General features: G+C 44.4%; 1 protein-coding gene across 3 annotated transcripts in view; it reads left to right on the plus strand.

The window, feature by feature from the left end:
* AOAH (acyloxyacyl hydrolase) overlaps window positions 1-21,878 on the plus strand; it is a 120,410-nt gene that overhangs the window by 41,942 nt on the left and 56,590 nt on the right. For all 3 annotated transcript variants that reach the window (XM_081165173.1, XM_081165172.1, XM_081165174.1), the window contains 6 exons: window positions 9,319-9,389; window positions 14,468-14,528; window positions 15,008-15,078; window positions 15,715-15,763; window positions 17,346-17,394; window positions 20,123-20,217. In XM_081165173.1, coding sequence (XP_081021299.1) covers window positions 9,319-9,389; window positions 14,468-14,528; window positions 15,008-15,078; window positions 15,715-15,763; window positions 17,346-17,394; window positions 20,123-20,217 — 396 coding nt within the window. The remainder of the gene's footprint in view (window positions 1-9,318; window positions 9,390-14,467; window positions 14,529-15,007; window positions 15,079-15,714; window positions 15,764-17,345; window positions 17,395-20,122; window positions 20,218-21,878) is intronic.

A 21,878-nucleotide genomic window follows, 5' to 3' on the forward strand; every position in this document is an offset into this window, starting at 1 on the left:
CTGAGAGACTTCAAAGAAGTATGACTAGCCTAAGGTCACCCAGCAGTTGCATGTGGAGGAGCGGGGAAGCAAACCCGGTTCACCAGATTACGAGACTACCGCTCTTAACCACTACACCACACTGGCTCAATTCTGACACAACATTGCTGAGATAGGTGGACCAGTGGTATTTTTTATTTTATTTTTTTATTTTATTTTGTTCTATTTATTTATTTATTTAACTTCCATATCTCCCATTGTCAGAAAAAGGGGAGAAGTTTATGACATAGACCACCACAAAGTCAATACAAAACATGATATATGTCCAATATAAGAATCAAAACAGCTATATAAATGCAATTATAAGCAGAGGAAATTGATAACAGCAGTGGTATAATACAATATGACATCAATCCTGGCATGACTGCACTGGTTGCCAATTAGTTTTCATGCCCAATTCAGAGTGCTGGTTTTGACCTAAAAAGCCTTAAACACCTGTTATGTACTGAGTTGAATAGGATCCAAACTGCAGCAGTCTGATTGGTCCTAGAACAATAGGATCCAAATTGCAGCAGTCTGATTGGTCCTAGAACAATAGGATTCAGAATGCAGCAGTCTGATTGGTCCAAGAATAATGCAGCAGTATGATTGGTTGGCAGGAACCACCCAATCATGCTCCAGATATAAGTGAATCCACAACCTGATTGGTTTACAGTAGAATTCCAGAATTAGCCAATCATGTGCAGCCCATTGTGTAAATAATGTACAGTGGTGCCTCGCAAGACGAAATTAATTCGTTCCGCGAATTTTTTCGTCTAGCGAATTTTTCGTCTTGTGAAGCACGGTTTCCCATAGGAATGATTTGAAAATCAATTAATGTGTTCCTATGGTCAAAAAAAGTCCAAACAAAGCCAAATTTGGTACAACAAGAGTTTATTAAGTGCTCTTTAAAGTCACACATACTGTAAAGAGCATTTCAAAATTCAAACCCAGAATTTTTTAAAAAAACAGCAGAGTGGCCCAATGGTCACAGAAAATCAGAATAATGCAGAAAAAAAACCACAAGCTTCCAGATTCTTGCAAACCCCTCCCCAACTGTTCCCCCAGCCACCCAGCACACAGAAATTCAAATCCATATTTTTTTAAAAAAAGCAGCAGAGTGGCCCAATGGTCACAGAAAATCAGAAAAATGCAGAAAAAAACACACAACCTTCCAGATTCTTGCAAACCCCTTCCCAACACCAAGTCCTTGAATTCCAAACACCCCAACCCAAAATCCAACCCCCCAAAAAAAAAGTTTTAAAAGCTTAACTTACCAAATGGCTGCAAAAGAAGTTTTGGAAAAGCTTCAAAAATCACCAAAGTCTTTAAAAACCTCAAAAAAGGCTACTATGTACACTGCGTTCTATGAGTTGCTCCTCGAAGTCAAGTCGCAACTGTATTAACGGTGTTAAGAAAAAGGAAACAAACTTGCAAGACATTTTCGTCTTACGAAGCAAGCCCATAGGGAAAATTGTCTTGCGAAGCAGCTCAAAAAACAAAAAACCCTTTCGTCTAGCAAGTTTTTTGTCTTGCGAGGCATTCGTATTGCGGGGCACCACTGTATATAAAGCAGATACTTTGAGGGGACTTTCATTCCTTCCTCCTCACCACTATGAGCTGAATAAAGAGCATGAAATCACTTTGCGACTCTGAGTATATTTCAACACCACAGGACTGCAGTTCTTCAAGAATCGCCTCTTCCCCGTATGAACCAACCGGGACCCTGCAATCATAATCTGAGGACCTTCTTTGTGTTCCTCCTCTGCCAGAGACCCGGAAGGTGGGAAAAACATGACTGGGACTTTTCTGCGGTGGCTCCTGTTCGTGCAATGCTCTCCCCAGGGAGCCTCATCAGGGGCATCATAAATAAATGCAAATTCTCATAATAGCAGCAACATAAAAAATAGGGGGGACACGAGTGGTCTAAACCACTGAGCCTTGGGCTTGCCAATCAGACGGTCGATGGTTCGAATCCCTGTGACAGGGTGAGCTCCCGTTGCTCGGTCCCTGCTCCTGCCAACCTAGCAGTTTGAAAGCACGTCAGAGTGCAAGTAGATAAATAGGTACCGCTCTGGCAGGAAGGTAAATGGCGTTTCTGTGTGCTGCTCTGGTTCGCCAGAAGCGGCTTAGTCATGCTGGCCACATGACCCGGAAGCTGTACGCCGGCTCCCTTGGCCAATATAGTGAGATGAGCGTGCAACCCCAGAGTCGTCTGTGACTGGACCTAACGGTCAGGGGTACCTTTACCTTTAAAAAATAAGGGAGGGAAAGATCAGCAGAAGGGTATGTAAAATACAAAAAATAAAATAAAAAACAAAGAATCTTCACTCTAACCAAAAGTAGCTCTAAATCATGGCACCAACACAGAAAATGTCTGACCCTCCCAGCTCTCACCTGAGACCTTTCATGTCCCTTCCCAGTTTCTCCACCATGGGAGCATTTTCCTGTGCTGCTCAATTTCTACATTGCTTTCCCATGCTTAGGCATTCACTACTGCCTTTGAAATTGAGATGAGGGTGTAAAACATTGCATGGGAAGATGCTGTTTGAACTCCAGGTATGCTGATCTCATGTTACCTAGTAGCATAGGAGGAAAGCAAATCCGTTTGCCTTCGGGCTAGATATACTTTCACTTTTATGTTTCAGCTGAGGTGTACGGTTTGCTCCCTGTTTTCTGTGGGTATTTGATTGCAGTGCAGATGGCTTTCTTTTCTTTCTTTTTCTGCTGTTTGCAAAGGAATTATGATATTGCTTCTTCCCAGGTTATTGCTGTGAAGCTGGTCGCGGATGTAAAAATGTAGATTTCTAATTAATCCCTAGGTTAATGCTGAACAGTGATGCCAGGACAATAAACAACACCCTGTAAATAAGGATTTTCAACTCAAGTTTAGAAGCAGCTGGAGGCATGTGAGCATCTTCAGATAATTATTACCTGCTCTGCTGCCATAAATTGCTTGGAGGGAGAGGGAGGAAACAGGAACGCAGCAGAAGTTGCACATCCAAAGCTTGGGCCCCGTCTGCACTATAAATTGAAAGCAGTTTCATACCACCTTAAACAGTCATGGTATCCCCCAGAGAATCCTGGGAATGCTTGTGCTCAGAAGTCTTAAAGGTAAAGGGTAAAGGGACCCCTGACCATTAAGTCCAGTCGTGACCGACTCTGGGGTTGCAGCGCTCATCTCACTTTATTGGCCGAGGGGCCAGTGTACAGCTTCCGGGTCATGTGGCCAGCATGACTAAGCCGCTTCTGGCGAACAAGAGCAGCGCACAGAAACGCCGTTTACCTTCCCGCCGGAGCGGTACCTATTTATCTACTTGCACTTTGACGTGCTTTCAAACTGCTAGGTTGGCAGGAGAAGGGACCGAGCAACGGGAGCTCACCCCGTCACGGGGATTCGACCCGCTGACCTTCTGATCGGCAAATCCTAGGCTCTGTGGTTTAACCCACAGTACCACCCACGTCCTGGGAATGCTTGTGCTCAGAAGTCTTGGGAGACCCCTATTCCTCCAAGGAGCTACAATTCCCAGAATTCCCCAGGGAAGGTTATTGACTATTAAATCTACTCTGATAATTGTAGCTGTGTGAAGGGAATAGGGGTTCCCTAACAACTCTCCGCACCCTTAGAAACCACAATTTCCTTTGGGGAAAGCAGTATGACGCTGTTTTGGCTGTATAATCCAGATGGGGCCTTAGTCTCTTTTCAGATGATACCCTTATACTGCAGGACTTGCCATCTGCAGATTCGGCTCAAAAGGACTCTGTCCAAGACCAGGGGAGCTACTGGCAGTCAGTGTAGGCAATACTGAGCTCGATGGAACAGTGGCCTCATAAGGCAAGTTTATGTTACATCAATGGTCAGGTCGTGTGACTACGGACCAGAAGTGTTGCTTCCAGAGCTTCACATGGAAGCTGCTATGTGACTTTCCAACTTGTCATCTTTTGAAGCACCAGAACCGTGGATGCTCTTTTGCAACATGGTCAGAGGGGGCCTCATCTTCTCTCATGGCAGACACTTTGCCTTTTGAGCAAATGAAGATAAAGCTTTTTCCCCATTTTTTCAGCCCATGCAGAAGAAGCTCTTAAATAGAGTGGATGGAGAGAAAGCTGAACTAGGGAGAACTGGATTTGAATCCTTGCTCAGGTCTGAAACAGCCACACAGAGAAGAGATCGGGGGCACAGACAGTAGCAACATCCAGAACAGTCCAAGGCCCGGTTTTAAGGAAAGCTCCAAAAAGGGCTCCTGCAAAACGCAGGTCAAGGAGTAGTTGAAGTAAACCAAGGTTTCAGTAGCCATTTTCCCAGCAACGCTGGTGGCATTTTGGGATGTGTGGGAGGGAGTAGACTAGCAGCGGTGCCTGTCAAAAATGTGAAGTGTTTGATGTTAATGCAACTTTGAGAAGTAGATTTTTAATCTACTTAAAAATTCCAAGCCGAAAAAGGGAAACTTTTTTAATGCTACTTACAGATGGGTTTAGACATAAGTATGTCAGTGAATGTGGGGTGGGGGGGGAGGGATGCAGTGCTTTATATTTATTCAAAGTGGGAGTTTCTCCTCCCGCACAGTTTCCAGATTGGCTTGTCTTCCTATCTGAGCTGCCTTTAATTTCAAAGGATTCATAGCACAATGCAAAATGTCACGACTCAGTCTGAAGCTGAAAAGCGAGCAAGTTTTCATGTTCCAAAAATCCACAGCCGCCCCGAGGGCTTTAAGAATATATCCTGGAGGTTATGTTCACATGAGCTGGTAAAATAGTGGGCATAGCCAGGGGGTGGGGGGCTGCGCCCCCTAAATCAAGTAAATAAATAAAAATACTTAATGGACTATTGCGTAAGATAACTCGGTGCTGCCCTCCCAACATAAATCCTGACTGCAGTGGTGCCTCGCAAGACGAAATTAATTCGTTCCGCAAGTTTTGTCGTCTTACGATTTTTTTCGTCTTGCGAAGCACAGTGTCGGGAAAGTTTTGGAAAAGCTTCAAAAATCACCAAAGTCTTTAAAAACCTCAAAAAAGGCTACCACACCGCGTTCTATGAGTTGCTCCTCGAAGTCAAGTCGCAACTGTATTAACGGTGTTAAGAACAAGGAAACAAACTTGCAAGACGTTTCCGTCTTGCGAAGCAAGCCCACAGGGAAAATCGTCTTGCGAAGCAGCTCAAAAAAAACAACAACCCTTTCGTCTAGTGAGTTTTTTGTCTTGCGAGGCATTCGTCTTGCAAGGTACAACTGTACGCCTATGTGTTCCATACAAACACACCTATACTGTACATAAATACAAATTACTGTAATGAAAAATCATGCCTACATATTCTGGTTGTAGCACATTTCTCAGAATGTACTGTGCTGTAATAGTGGAAGGGTTATATGAAGACAGCCAATGAATGACCAAAAAAAAAAAAAAAAGGTTACATGGTGCTTTGCTATGGTAACTGAGTATAGGAGTAATTTTTTTGTGCCTTTTGTGTTGCATCCCATAGAAAGGGAATATATAAGCCATATGGGATTTTTCTCTTTCCTTTGTATACATGGTTATCTGAGTGTATTGTCTGGAACTTCCACTCAGTAATGCTGGTTCCTCTGTCAGGTTATCAGGGCAAATGTGCCTGTTTCATTTTTTCACAGCAAACCTAGTGCAAAGTGAATAGTTCACAGTTCTTCCGTGCTCCTCATATGCTTCAAAATCATGAAATGCAGCAAATGGACAAAGGGCCATTATTCTTTTAACATGACAAATTATATGGTTCTAGCCTGGAGCTTATCACAGTGGTCCCAGATTTTGAAATGATCGGCTCTTCAGATGATGGAATACATGTACCATGGATTTATTTGAGGGTGGATGCCCAAATGATGGACATTCATAAAGATTTATGGCATGCTTACCTGCATGCATACAACCCCACCAGCGATGAAAACCTTATAGCTTGAGGGCAGTTCATGCCTTTAATATTCTAGTGACAAATTTCAACAGATGAATTTATTGTTTTCATATACAAGATGAAATTCACCGCTTATAAAATCACATTTTAAATAAGAAAGCCTCTTATTTCAATGACAGCATTTCCCATCGAGGGAAATAAATATTTTTCTCCTCTCTTAATATTTTAATATGAGGGACGCGGGTGGCGCTGTGGGTAAAACCTCAGTGCCTAGGACTTGCCAATCGCATGGTCGGCGGTTCAAATCCCCGCGGTGGGGTGAGCTCCCGTCGTTCGGTCCCAGCTCCTGCCCACCTAGCAGTTCGAAAGCACCCTTAAGTGTAAGTAGATAAATAGGTACCGCTTTATAGCGGGAAGGTAAATGGCGTTTCCGTGTGCTGCTCTGGTGCCGGTTCGCTAGAGCAGCTTCGTCACGCTGGCCACGTGACCCGGAAGTGTCTGCGGACAGCGCTGGCTCCCGGCCTCTAGAGTGAGATGAGCGCACAACCCTAGAGTCTGTCAAGACTGGCCTGTACGGGCAGGGGTACCTTTACCTTTACTTTTTAAATATTTTAAAGGTAGAGTTGTTGTGCTTTTGAATATGAATATTGACGTTGGTCAAGCTGAAATTTCAGTCACACATAGCCCCAACCACCAAGGTGGTTTTAAACATTTGTGCTGAGAAGGTTTTCGTTCCCTCCCTCCTCTTGGATCTAAGGGCTGCTAAGCTTGCCAACTCTGGAAGGCTCTGGGACGCTCTCCTGAGATCATACGAGTCCCTGCAAGATCTTGTGCAAGTACCACAAACCTTCCAGGGCCAGTGCAGCAAGCAGGCCTTGTCCAGCAAGGAAGGCTGGGAGCACAAAAGCTCTTTGCTTAAACCACAGAGCCTAGGACTTGCCAATCAAAAGGTCGGCGGTTTGAATCCCCACAACGGGGTGAGTTCCCGTTGCTCGGTCTCTGCTCCTGCCAACCTAGCAATTTGAAAGCACATCAAAGTGCAAGTAGATAAATAGGTACCGCTCCGGCGGGAAGGTAAACGGCGTTTCCGTGCACTGCTCTGGTTCACCAGAAGCGGCTTAGTCATGTTGGCTACATGATCCGGAAGCTGTACGCCGGCTCCCTCGGCCAGTAAAGAGAGATGAGCGCCGCAACCCCAGAGTCGGCCACAACTGGACCCAGTGGTCAGGGGTCCCTTTACCTTTCACCCAAGCGGGGTGAAAAAGACCAGGGTGCTGGTTTGGCGTGCTGGCTCTGGGAGTGCTAAACATGATTTTATTGTATACACATTACCCTTGGAACCAACCCCCCATAAGATGAGGGATTACTGTATGGCATCTTATAAAAAAAAAAATCTTTGTCTAGAAATAAAAACCAGGCTTTATTTTTTTTACTGCAACAATTAATGTCCCTCTTGTTGGTAAAATCCTCAGTCCATCCTGTAGGTCTGCTGTGTTTGTCACATATGGGTTAATGTACGGTATTGGTTATTTTAAGCATAGCTCTTAAGGGGCTTATCGTTGTTTTTAAAAAATTTTGAAGTGGAAAAGCAGGACTGCATGTGAAGGCAAAATCTGGACAGCTGTTATTTCTGGTGTTAGCTGCCCTGAGCCTGGTCTTGACTGGGGAGAGCGGGGTATACATAAATTTATTATTATTATTATTATTATTATTATTATTATTATTATTATTATTATTAAATTATTATTATTTTGACCATTGCATTACTGGGAAGCATTGGGGCAGAAATTAACGTATCATAAGTAACTATGAGGAGGAGTTTTTTTGTATTGTAAGTAAGGTACATCAAACACCAGCATAAAATTAAGAATTTAGGCGTGTTAAAGTTTGAGAAGAATGTTTCCATTGCTGACTTTCTGCACAGCTGAGAATTAGTTTGAATTCTGTTTAGCCCAGGAATTTGGAAATACAGCCATGTTAGTTCCCGAAAGTCGCAAACCCAGAAATGACTGTTCCGGTTTGCGAATTATTTTTGGAAGCCGAACGTCCACATGGCTTCCGTGGTTTCCGACTGGAGCTTCAGGAAAGCCCCCCTGGTTCCCTCTCCTTCCCCCTCAGAAGACTCCTCATCTTGGAGTAGCCCCTGATCTCCTCACAGGGGCAGGGTGAGGATGAGGCCGGGTGCTGAGCAGGGGAGGAAGGGGCCCTGGCAGAAGCGCCCCCAGAGAGCCTTCCCTTTCCCCTAGGGCAGGCGGGTCAGAGGGTATCTCAAGGTCTCAACCCCTTTCTTCCGGCCCACATCCACCCTCTCAGACAGGGGGTCCCAGGGGGGTGGGCTCCCTTGGGAATCACTGCCCCTCCCACTTTGGCAGCATTTGGGATGCTAGCGCCCCTGGGGGACCCATGTAGAGCAGCCACTTGGTCCTCTCCTTCCACCTTCATGAGACACCTTCACCTCAGTCAATGCCTCCTTTGGTAGAATAGGTGGTTGACCTGGCCATTGCTGAGATACATCCGACATCATGTGAAATATACTTGGAGTCAAGTGTGGATTTCATGCTCTTTATTCAGCTCATAGTGGTGAGGAGGAATGGAAGTTCCCCCAGAATGTCTGCCTTATTTGCATTATTTACACAATGGACCCCACGTGATTGGCTAATTCCGGGATTCTCCTGTAGGCCAATCAGGTTGTGGATTCCCTTCCACCTGGAGCTAGATTGCGTGGCTCCTGTGGACCAATCAAACTGCTACATTCTGGATCCTATTGTTCTAGGACCAATCAGACTGCTGCATTCTGAATCCTATTGTTCTAGGACCAATCAGACTGCTGCCTTTTGGATCCTATTCAACTCAGTACATAACACCATGGATTCCAGTTTTCCCCTACGGGAGAAGCAAAACTGGCACTTAGTGTGATAAGTTCCTTCTCTCTAGGCAGAATTGGGATCTGGCCCTCCCAGGGGCTGCGTAGAGGGGAGGCTATCAGATGCTGAATCGTGGAGGGTTGCCCAGAGGACTAGGAGACTTTTGGTCCAGGGGCCTCCTATTTTTTCTTCCCTTCTCGGCCCATATCAGGATTATTTCTGCTCTCCCCTTCACCTGGACTAGTTAAAGGGGCCAGTAGGAACCTTTTCTTTCATGCAAGTGAACAAGAGGGGCATGTTCCTTTGAAATCACTGTGTTCCTCTCTGTTCCTTAGTTGTTCTTGTGTGATTATACAGTTACTTGCTCAAGCACGGGTTGAACGGGAGCAAGGGGCTTGTCTCTCCCCCAAAGTATCCTCTAAGTTTTTTTTTTTTGGGGGGAGACTTCCTGCCAGTGGTGAGATGGGCAGAGACAAACCCACATTCTGGATCCCTGTTCTCCCCTACAGAGAAAGAAGTAATCATGCTAAGTTCCAATGTTTGCTTTTCTCCTCCTAGGAAAACATTCATCGGTTATCAGGCGTGTGTTCACTTCCTTTTCTGAAGCGGCTGTGTGAGAAAATCCAATCGTATGTATTATTTTCTTTTTTTAAAAAAATAAATCTTTATGCTACCCATTGATTAACATATATTTTTAGTTTACTGCAGAAGGTAGATATCACACACACACAAAACACCACTTCTCAAACAGCATAACTCCTCCCCATTATATTCTCTGAGAAAGGAGATATAATCTGCCGGATAATGTTGGTGCCACAAGAGCCCTTTGAACACTTACAGATCAAAATGCTGTATTCATAGATATGTTGTCATTTGTTCTCCATGTGCTGATTTTAATGCACTTTTAAATCTTGCTCCCTGTGTTGGCTTTGTGACTCAGTTCCACTATATACGTAGAAGGCCTAGAAGCTGGAAATGTGTTAATAGCCACTTAGCACACAGGTTATAAAAAAACCCTTTTCAGCAGGGTAAGATTTATGCAAAATTTGTGTAATGTCACATTTCGTGAAAACGTCACTGACTCCCTGTATATTAAAGATGCCAATGCCAGCACTACGAAAGAGTAACTGATATTATCAAGGATGGATGCAATAAATATAGTGTGAGTTAGAGGCAATATCTGGGTACTTTACAGTGGGGACAAACAGCCCTTTTTACATCGAGGGCCACATTCTTTTGGGGGTAGTCTCTCAGGGGCCACTTGCCAATTGTAGGTGGAGCCAAAGTCAAAGAGAGGCAAAAGTATTATCCAGAATCATTTCCACCCTGCTTCAGTTTTCACTATTGGAAATTGGATTAGAATTTCCAGTCTTGTGTCAGTCTATTCAGAAGTAAGTCCCACTGCGTTTGATGGGGTTACTCTCAAAAACTGGCGGAGGAAGGGGGCGGGGGAGCACATTGCCCCTGTAACCATTGGGGAGGGTGGCACCTTCACAGCTGCCCTCTGACAATGCACCGTGCACCCCCACCATGTGCCATGCCCCCGGGATGCATGCCAGCCACGCCTCTGCCTGCTCTCCGCCCCTGGTCCTGGAGCATGCAGCTTCACCACTGCTCTCAAATAAGTGTTATGGGGGGTGAATTATAAGAACAGTCCAATATAGATACTGTTCTGGAAAGCAAATGAAATTAATTTTTTCTGACTTTAGTGTGCTAGACCATAGCTGTCAACCGTCCCTTATTTGGCGGGAAACTCACTTATCCCAGCCCCATTTCCCGCTGCTGTCCCAGATTGATGATATCCCGTAAATTTCCCGGGTTTCAAAGGAAGCAGCTCCTCTCCCTGCCGGCCAGGGAGGAGGGAGGCTCCAACTGTGTTGCTTGGCTGCGTTGCTCACCCAATAAGGAGTCTAAGACCGACTGGGGGGGTGGAGCTTGCATGCCTTGTGCCAATCAAATCGGCCACGTTGCCTGGGCACTCGCCTTTGCTCAGCGCTTCCCAGCGGAGAGGTGACGGTGGTTTTCCTTGCTGCATCCCCTTTGCTGGGTTGCTGCGCTGTGGGAACCACCGCTTGAGGCTTCGTTTGGCTGCTGGCTGGGCTTTCTGCCTTTAGCTCAGAGGGGCTCAGAAGTTGAACATACCTGTGCTCAGAATCGGATGGATACATCATTGATGGCCCACTCACCCTTGCCAGGGAAAAGGTCTGTCTGGAGCGGGGGCACATGGTGGGGGGAAAGGAAATCCCTTATTTTGGCTTATCCCTTATATTCGAGGCTGCTGGTCCCTTATTTTCAAATCTGTAAGTTGACAGCTATGGGCTAGACACACACTATATGGCAGGAACCAGCCAATTAATGATCAGACAACTGGATGGGGTTCTTTCCCCCAAGACATATAAGCCGGAAAGATGTTTATTCAAAAATCATCCATTTGTTTTTATACAGTAACAGACTGTTCATTCCAGTTGTTCTGAAGCTGCACCAGGAGGGGGGAAATGGTTTCAAATGTAAAAAAAAGGGGGGGTGAACAGAGAGGAAGGCACACTGATGGTATACTAGAATTGGGGCAGCTTCAAGAGGTATCAGAGGCTGCATAAGATGAAGTCAGGGGCTGCATGTGGTTCCTGGGCCTCAAGTCGCCCACCTGTGCCTTGTAGAAAGAAAAGGGGAAGCAGGACTAAAGGAAATTATTGATTCTAATAACTCAGAGCACCTGGCAGCGCAGATATTTTTTATCTTTTAACTAACACCATGCGGTTTATGCCATCTCCTTACTACATTGTTTATGACTCTTGCTCTTGATTTTAGCAGAGTAAGGAGGAAAGCTAACGGACCAAAGAAAAACCCCAAACAAAATCTCATTTTAAACAAGCGTTTTAGTGTCAGATACAGATTTACTGCATAAAATCTGTGATACTAAATCCCGGGGCTTGAGAGTGAAAATCATCCGGGTAGAAAGTAGAAGAAGCTCCCACTTGTGATAATAAAAGGATATAGCCTTGAAGCAGGTTTCTAAGGAAAAGGTAGTTTTTTCTCAAAAGCATATTTTAAGCCAAGACTTAGGTACCGTTCTGAAAACCATTCCCCCCCCAACCTCCAGGAGTTGGGCTAATTTCATACTCTAGAGCAGGACTGGAAGACCTTTGGCCCTTCAGATGTTGCTGAAATATAACTCCCATCATTGCTAGCAAGCATGGCCATTGGACAGCGATGGAAGGCAGGACTAGTAACTTAAGGCTGCCATACATCTGGGTTTATCAGACTGACAAAATGGTGTCCAGGCAGTTTTTAATTTGGACCATATGTCCATACTAGGGCTGGGCCGAGGTATCAACCAAAACCGGTTTGAAGTCCATATTGTGATACTGGTTTGATCATTTTTGACCTGGCAATATATCACGAATCATTGTTTGTGAGTGTGTGAGCGCACTGTGGAAGAATCACAATGTGGGGAAAACCTTGAAACCAATCAGTGCCTCGATATAGCTCCATCCTTATTTCAGACTGTGATACAGTCAAACCTCTTCTTACGTCCACCTCCGCTTGCGTCTATTTTGCCCACCGTCCACGGCAAACCCGGAAGTAACCGGTGGGTTTGCCACCATTTGCGCATACGCAGAAGCGGGCAATCGCTGCCTGCGCACAATGGCGCCTCTCCTAGTGACCCATTTCGACCTCCGGATGCACCTCTGGAACGGATTATGGTCGCAGGTAGAGGTTCCACTGTATATCAGTATATCACAATGTTTAGCTGGTGGTATATCAAGAAGTTGAAAACCAGATATCACCCGGCCCTAGTCCATACCTACGAGCTGTTCTCCATCCAGAAAGTGATGTTCTCATGAGCTAGGGCCTATACGTATATGGAACTCCACAGTTACAGTGCCAAGGATGAAGGAAAGCAAGAACGAACTATCTGTATTCCGTACATGTAAGGTAACTCTGACCGCCACTCTGCTTGAATAAGCTATGTGAAATTCACGTGTGCAAACGTCGATCAACAGAGGCTGATGTGCACAATGATCACCAACCAACTTGCTCCAGATACATGTAAAGGTTGTCCTGGTGCTCACAATGACAAATGTGCTTAGTTTAATATCAACTCCTAGGCCAAAGAATGAAAACTGGTTTTTTTAAAGCTCTTTTCCATATATACCATACTTTTCTCTCTATAACACACAGATTTTTTTCTCCTAAAAAGTAAGGGGAAATGTCTGTGCATGTTATTGTGCGAATGTGTGATCCCTGGAGCCGACTGGCCCGAGTGCAGGGGCAAAAATCCAATCGCGTGTCAGGGAGGAGGGACAGAGAGGAAGCTATTGCTTTACTGCATTCTGCCTCAGGGTCTTACTGCCCACCCTCTTCTGTTTCTGTTTTGGTTGCTGTTTGCTCAAACGGAACAAAGAACAGGGAAAGCCCCTCCCTCCAGGCAAGCAGAGGGGAAAGGAAAGGATCGCGTTCTTCCTTCTAATTCGTCTCCGTGCTCCGGTGCTGCTGCGTTCAGGGAAGCATTTTAGGGACTCGCAGGCAGCCGGAAAACATGCAGGTGGGGGGGGGGGCTGGCTTGAGGGGGGGAAACTTTTGCCTTCCTTTCCTCTCTCCCATTAAACCCCTTTCCTGCATTCTTAGCCAGCTGCTTCTTCGCACAACCCTCTCGTGCTCCTTGTCCCTTCTGTGTTTTTCCTTCCCTCCCCACTTAAAATGTGGTTACAAAGCACGGATCCACATGCATCCTCAGGATCTTTGCATTGGGTCACCCCAAATTCACCATCAGATCACATAGCATGTCCATGGCTACAGCCTGCACCAACAAAATCACGCACCCACTGTTGTCTGGGGCTGCAATGGTGCAAAAACATGGTTACAAAGCATGGATCCACATGCATCCTCAGGATCTTTGCATTGGGTCACCCCAAATTCACCATCAGATCACATAGCATGTCCATGGCTACAGCCTGCACCAACAAAATCACGCACCCACTGTTGCCTGGGGCCACAATGGTGCAAAAACGTGGTTACAAAGCATGGATCCGCAGGGATTCTCAGGATTTTTGCATTGCGTCACCCCAAATTTACCATCAGATCACATGTCTGCGGCCACAGCATGAGGCACAAAAATGATACATCCACTGTTTCATTCAGAATTTTCCCCCCTTGTTTTCCTCCTCTAAAAAGATGTGTGTGTTATGGTCAGGTGTGTGTTAAAAGGTAAAGGTAAAGGTACCCCTGCCCGTATGGGCCAGTCTTGACAGACTCTAGGGTTGTGCGCTCATCTCACTCTAGAGGCTGGGAGCCAGCGCTGTCCGCAGACACTTCCGGGTCACGTGGCCAGCGTGACGAAGCTGCTCTGGTGAGCCAGAGCTGCACACGGAAACGCCGTTTACCTTCCCGTTAGTAAGCGGTCCCTATTTATCTACTTTCGAACTGCTAGGTTGGCAGGCGCTGGGACCGAGCAACGGGAGCGCACCCCGCTGCGGGGATTTGAACCGCCAACCATGCGATCGGCAAGTCCTAGGTGCTGAGGTTTAACCCACAGCGCCACCCGCGTCCCTGTGTGTTATAGAACGAAAAATGCGGTAATAACAATTGCTTGCAGAATAGATGTGTTAGAGCTGTTAACGGTGCAGAAGTGATAAGCGGAATTCTTGATAGCACTGTTTGCAAAAAAAAGGAAAAGTGTTTGTGATCATTGTGTTTATCCTTCCAGACTTATCCGTAGTAAGTTACCTTTCGAAGACCTTGATGGAGATAAATTTAGTCTTTATCCGGTAAGTAAAGTCATATGCCGGCAACAAGATTCTCACAAGAGTCCCTTCTAGTATCTATAAAACCCATCACTTTGTAAAGCAGTAGTCCAAGACTGTGGGGTACTCTCTATTATTTTGAAATATTGTTTCCTTTATGGTGAAGAAAAATAATTATTCCTTTTATATTCTTTCTGGAGGCTTGGTCGTGGAAATCCATTGCCCAGAGAAGCAAACTACTCTGCCAAAGAGTGTCATGTTTATTGAATTATTAATAAAACATGAAGCTAGCTTATATGAAAAAGTATTAAAATTGTCAGGGTGTCTTATTTCTGCATGAAAATAAGCAGTGTGTCATTTTTTAAGAAAAGGCAGCTGGGAGGGTTGGTTTATGAATCTCTCTCCCCTACTGTAGTTAGATTTTTATTTTAGATGTTTAATGGTTGGCTGGAAGGGGGCGGAATTACAACGCTACACTTTTCTTCATTTCTCTTCCTGGTTAGACCTTAAGAGGATATCACTGGAGAGGTAGAGACTGTGACGATATCCAGGCCTCTGTGTATCCTGGCAGACGGTAATTTGGGTGGTTTAAATTATTCTCTCTTGTTAGGACAAATCACTTCTTTAGATATTATATTATAGCTTCAGGTTTCCCCAATAAAATGGGTAGTTTTGTGGGACTCCAAATGGTTTGCCCTTGAGAAGGTCTGCATGATTTAGATAGTCAGGATAGCCGCATAACAGAAACATAGGTTATGCATATCCTGAATTGCTATCTATTTATTGTTATAAAGTATTTTATTTATTATAAAATATTTTAATGCTACTTTTCGGCACTGAAACATTCACAAAAACACACAACATCATGTATCATAAAGAACAAACCTGTATCTCTTTTTAGGCATTGCTGTTTTCCCATACAGTTATGTTTAAAAACTTTTTTCTAAAAATTCTTGAGCGTTTGTTCAGGGCTTCATCCATTAGCATCAGTACTTTACATTGATAGTCTTGATGCTGGGGCAGGTGCTGGGAAAAAGCATCTGCAAAACATGGTGTGAAGTTACATGACTTCACACCAAAGTGAAAGTCAGCATTCTGGTGGAAGCTCTGTGTGTGTGTGTGTGTGTGTGTGTGTGTGTGTGTGTGTGTGTGTGTGAAAAATGCCACCTTAACCCATTTCTGAAATGTATTAATTTCCTTTCTATTGTAGCTCTGATAACTGGGATGCAGATAAGGACTCCAACTGTAATGGAATATGGGTGAGTCGTTGGAGGTTATATTTTGACATTTCCCACAGATGTTCAATTCCGATTTTGGAATCTGCCTATGTGAGTTTTTACTTCATATGTTTTCAAAAGAATAGACTTCCCCAGATTAAGAATATGTCTGTAATGCCTCCACAGGTATTACCTTGGGGACAATCTCACCTTTAAAAAACTGCTATGAAAGTACTTCTAACTCTTTTGGATAGTGAAACTGTCTTACATAAGTAATCCTTATTTCAAAACTCGTGCATTCATGGGATACCAAAAAGCAACAAGGTGAGGGTAAAAACCTGGTTTATTTTATTTCAGTGATAGGTCTAGGAATCCTTGACACATGGCAAACCACTTATGAAAATGAAGAGGATTTCAAAAGGGCTTGTGAAATGGCCTTGGGATTTGCTGTTCAAAGAAAGAAAACCTCAGAGAATTACTGGGTCCTTGAGTGCATCTCTTTGGATGCTAGAAATTGTGTTCACTACTGCTGCTGCTGCTATTACTACTACTACTACTACTACTGCTACTACTACTATTGTTGATTTATTAAATTTGTATACCGCCCTTCATCCAAAGATCACAGAATGGTTTACAACAGAAGAATACAAAATGAGAATACAAAAGACATAATAAAACACAGACGAAAACAAACCAGTAGCCCCCCTCCCACAAATACATCTCAAAAGCCATAGAATGCTAATCAGGGAAACATTTTCATCTGGCCCTCGAAGATATGTGACAAAGGCCACTGTTTATGATACAATTATTTCATTATCAGGATTTTGATTTGGTCGTTTATATTTTTGGTTACTTACATGCTTATATGTAAGCCACACTGAATAATTTTTGTTTTAATTTAGATTAGTTTTATTTATCTTATTACATTAGGAATCGGGAGCGTGGCTAGCACTGTGGTCTGAACCACTGAGCCTCTTGGACTTGCCGTTCATAAAGTTGGCAGTTTGAATCCCCGTGATGGAATGAGCTCCTGTTGCTTTGTCCCAGCTCCTGCCAACCTAGCAGTTCGGAAGCACACCAGTACAAGTAGATAAATAGGTACCACTGAGGTGGGAAGGTTTCCCTGCACTCTGGTTTCCATCACAGTGTGCCGTTGAGCCAGATGACCCGGAAAACTGTCTGTGGACAAATGCCGGCTCCTTTGGCCTGAAGCGAGATGAGCACTGCAACCCCGTAGTCGCCTTTGACTGTCCAGGGGTCCTTTACCCATTTTTTCCACCTACATATAACATGTCTGGCTCATGCTATCCCTTTGTGTATGATAAAAGAAAGCCTCTTTGCCCATTCCTGTCATCATGGAAAAGTGATCCTCAGCTATTTGGGGCCCCCAAGTATTCATGATGAGCTACTGCTCAACGTTTTCTAACAGACTGGGTTGCCTGCATTTCATTGTGTTGCTGGAACAATTCCTGAAAGAAAAGGTGAATGTGCAAAACTTAATTGATGCTTCTCCTCTCCCTCTCTCTCCCTCTCCCTCCCTCTCTCTCTCTCTCTCTCTCTCTCTCTCTCTCTCTTTGTGTGTGTGTTCAGCTCCATGAGTTAATTTTCTTTTCTCATCCATTAGGGTGTTGATCCAAAAGATGGCATCGCCTATGAGCAGAAATTTTGTAAAGGTAATTTCTCTAATTTTAAAATACAGCTGAGAATATTGATTGCAAATTGCCCGATTCATTAAAATAATAATAATTCTAAAATATATTATGAAAAACAAAACAAAGGGAATGTATGAACATACTACAAATGAGGGTCATCAGTACAATCCTGTGTTGTTGTCAGGGAAACCAAGCTCTGCAGGTGGGAAGTTAATTGGCCTGTGGTACTGGTGTCACAGGACACGGGTGGCACTGTGCGTTAAACCACAGAGCATAGGACTTGCCGATCAGAAGGTCGGCGGTTTGAATCCCCGCAACGAGGTGAGCTCCCATTGCTCGGTCCCAGATCCTGCCAACCTAGCAGTTCAAAAGCACGTCAAGGGCAAGTAGATAAATAGGTACCACTCCGGCGGGAAGGTAAACTACATTTTTGTGCGCTGCTCTGGTTTGCCAGAAGAGGCTTAGTCATGCTGGCCACATGACCCTGAAGCTGTACGCCGGCTCCTTTGGCCAATAAAACGAGATGAGGGCCGCAACCCCAGAGTCGGCCATGACTGGACCTAATGGTCAGGGTACCTTTTCCTTTACTGGTGTCACAATGCCTCCCACTCCCTACCCCAGGGTAGTTTTGCTTTTTGAAAAAAGAACAGTTTCTGTTTAAAGGCACTATATAAACCTTGTTTCACATGATAATAGGCAGGAAGAGCACTTCAAGTGTGGGAGAGAATCAGAGGTGTCAATCAGCCAGCATTTAAATGGAGGCTCACTTCACCAGGAAAAAACAACAGGCCAGTCTCCCTTTTTAAAAAGAAAAATGCCTTTGAGCATCCAAATTTATTCATTTTCTTATCGCAGAATTAGTTACCAGTAATTCTGCAAGAGCCTATATTCCTGGGTTGTATTATGTCGTCATAATCTCATGCATTTTTAGAAGGAAACTGTGAATGAGTCTGTGAAATTGTGAACTTGATTTCTGGAAATTAGGATACTGCCTTTCTGTCCTGCTGGAGTGATGCAAATGACAAGAACCCATCGCAGAACTTAGACCGGGTGGAAACTGGCTGACATACTTGGTTGTGCGGGCCGAGCTAAAAGTATGGGTGTCGAATCCCACACACACACACACACATGGGGGGTGCATCATGTGACACCCAAGAGCTAGGCTGGGATGCAAGTGTGTCCTGCTGTGATGCCAGCGTTTGTGTGCTGGGTAAGGAGGAGGAGGTGGAACGGAGCCACAGGATTTGGGGGGGGCAATCCCCCTCCTTGAAAATTTTGGGAGGGACTGAAGACCCCCCTCAGTTCCCACTCCCCAGTGTACTTGGCTAAAAGAGAAGCTCTATAGAAAGAGTTAGAAATCACTATTATTATTATTATTATTATTATTATTATTATTATTATTATTATTATTATTTATAGCCCGCCCATCTGGCTGGGCTTCCCCAGCCACTCTGGGCGGCTTCCAGCAAAATATTAAAATAAGGTAATGCATCAAACATTAAAATCTTCCCTGAACAGGGCTGCCTTCAGATGTCTTCTAAAAGTCAGGTAGTTGTTGCTCTCTTTGACATCTAATGGGAGGGCGTTCCAGAGGGCGGGTGCCACTACCGAGAAGACCCTCTGCCTGGTTCCCTGTAACTTGGCTTCTCGCAGCGAGGGAACCGCCACAACTCATAGACCTCATGCTTCTGAATTCATATAAACAGCCTTGTTCTTCTGAATTCCGCTTCCTATTGCACATAACAATATGTTATTAATGTAATGTTGTTGCTGGCAATCGTGGAGTTCTTTTACAGAGACAACAATGCCACGTAGGCAGTATCTAAATTAGCCCACAGCAGAGCTCAAAACTGTGCACTTCCCAATCAAACACAAATTGATGGTGCCTGTATGTGATTGAAATCACCCCTGAATAGAACTAACATGGACCTTCCACAAGGTCTATTCTTGTGCCGCCACTAATGTTTAGTAGCTGCTTGGCAAACACAAAGCCAGTTAGTCATTAAGGAGGGAGCAAAAGTTATACTTCTTCCAGATTTTAAAAAAGCCAGTTTCTTTGAACTGGTTCTCAGGACACAGTAGGACAAGCTCCAGCTTAGGGAGCAAGTTTTCTAGGTCTCCAGAACTCTCTATGTTACACAAAGCAAGCTAATAAAGATGTGGCCCAATTGTGGATTTTGGGAAGCATTTTCTCTCTCTTGTGGACTAGGAGGACTGCCTTGCTTTTTATGCGCCCTGAAATTGCAAGAGATGTTATCAGGCACCATCCATCTTTAAAGGCTGGGTGCAGTGAAGCAGTCAGTGTTTATGAGAAGCTTGTAATTTTGCCCTAATAGACCAAATTGAGAGCAATGCTCTCAATGCCCTGATTTCACTAAATGTTCCACTTTTATTGAACGTACTGCAGATAGTAAAAATTTATGTTGCTCCCAGCAGGGTCCACTTTAAAGTACCAATTCAAGCTTTAAAAGAAGCCTAATAGAAATTGGTCTAATTTAGCATGCACTTTTTGTAAACTTGATTGATGTGTCCATTTATTTTCGGGTTATTTATAGTGCAGAGGAAGTTAAAAATCTTATTTTAGGTTTGGAAATGAGCACAAATGGCCAAATCGTTGTTTTGATTGCTCTTTGTGTGCTGGAACTGCCGTGTGGATTTTCTTAATGCGGTTGTGCTTTGTGCAGTATACGGGTTTGCAATGTGAGAAAAAAATAATTAAGCTTTTAAAATTATTAATTGTCTTCCATAGGCACAGAGTCCAAGGGAATCATTTTGTTGGGAGATTCAGCTGGGGCTCATTTTCACATCCCTCCTGAATGGGTGACAGCATCGCAAATGTCAGTGGTATGTCGTTTCAGCTGGTCATTGTACTGGTCTCATTTGGCCGTCCTATAATTCACTTTCTTCTCTATTACTAAGGGTGCCCATTATAACTGTCCTCTATTATAAAGGGTGCCCATTGAGTGACTATATATTTCTGGGGATGATCACTTTCAGCCACTGCTGTAATAATCATGGGAGGTTTTCAAGATATATTAAGAAACCAGAAACTCTTCTTTAGAAAGGAAAACATCTGCTCAGTTTATTAGTACCATGGATGTGTCTTGTTCCTCCCATGTTGATTGGTTGGTTAAAATTATTTATAACCTGCTCTTCTTTCAATCACACAATCCCAGAGCAAGAAACAACAATAAAATACAATAAAGCCATATTTCATTTAAATGCAACTTAATGTGAAAGCAGACAATATACTAACATTGTAACTACAGCAGCCAAGAGGTGGGGGGCGCCAATTTAACCAAATGCTTGGTTGAAATATCTACGGTTTTACCTGGTGTCGAAGCTCCATCAGTGTTGGTGCTTCAGAGAGGAGGGCATTCCAGAATTGGGGTGCCATTATTGAGAATGTCCTCTCACAAATCAGCACATACTGTATCTCAGAGAAGGGGCATCCTTCAATGACTACAAAGTCTGGGCAGGTGTATAAGGAAGCGGGTGGTCTTTCAGGTATCTGGGTCTTTTGGCCATTATAGCTTCCCCCACAGGATGCGGGTGGCGCTGTGGTCTAAACCACAGAGCCTAGGACTTGCCGATCAGAAGGTCGGCGGTTCAAATCCCCACGATGGGGTGAGCTCCCATTGCTCAGACCCAGCTGCTGCCAACCTAGCAGTTTGAAAGCACATAAAAGTGCAAGTAGATAAATAGGTACCGCTCCGGCGGAAAGGTAAACGGTGTTTCCGTGTGCTGCTCTGGTTCGCCAGAAGCGGCTTAGTCATACTGGCCACATGACCCGGAAGCTGTATGCCAGCTCCCTCGGCCAATAAAGCGAGATGAGCGCCGCAACACCAGAGTCAGTCACGACCGAACTTAATGGTCAGGGGTCCCTTTATCTTTAGCTTCCCCCACAAGTAACCACACCTCTGTTCTCATCTCAGATGTTCTTGTCTTCTGCTGTGCTGACTACAGAAGAAATACTACTTATTGCTAGTGAAATGTTCATCATTAGGGTCAGTAATAAATATTTGCAGGAGCCGTTGACCACAGTGCCGTAGGCAGAAGACAGATTTGTGGGAAGCCCTTCAGCCAACATTTAGAGAACCCTTATGCCCTTCTGGTTTGGAAAGCAAAGTGTCTGTCATTCAAGAGGCCATGATGTTTCCTCTGCAGCCAAACATATGAGACAAGGCAAAGATGCAGGAAGGTGCACTCAAATGGTTTATGTGTCAGCTGTGTTTTCTTGGAGCACCCTGTTTGGTTTGAACCAGGTCAATAACAACCAATAAGCTCATAGCCACCTTGTGCCTGGAGAAATCAGACTGTCCTATAACCACCATGATAACCATCTGAATAACATGTTCAAGAGACACCACTCAGCCCTCCAGAGAGGCTTTCGAGGGGTTTCAGGGGGAAAAGGGCACAGCAACTGTCCTTTCTGTGAAATTCCACTTGTCTAAAGTAAAAAAAAAAAATCAGACAGCAGAACTATGCAAAGCCCTGGTTGACGA

Source organism: Podarcis bocagei, assembly GCF_964188305.1.
Source record: "Podarcis bocagei genome assembly, chromosome: 12".
In the NCBI taxonomy this organism is placed as follows: domain Eukaryota; kingdom Metazoa; phylum Chordata; class Lepidosauria; order Squamata; family Lacertidae; genus Podarcis; species Podarcis bocagei.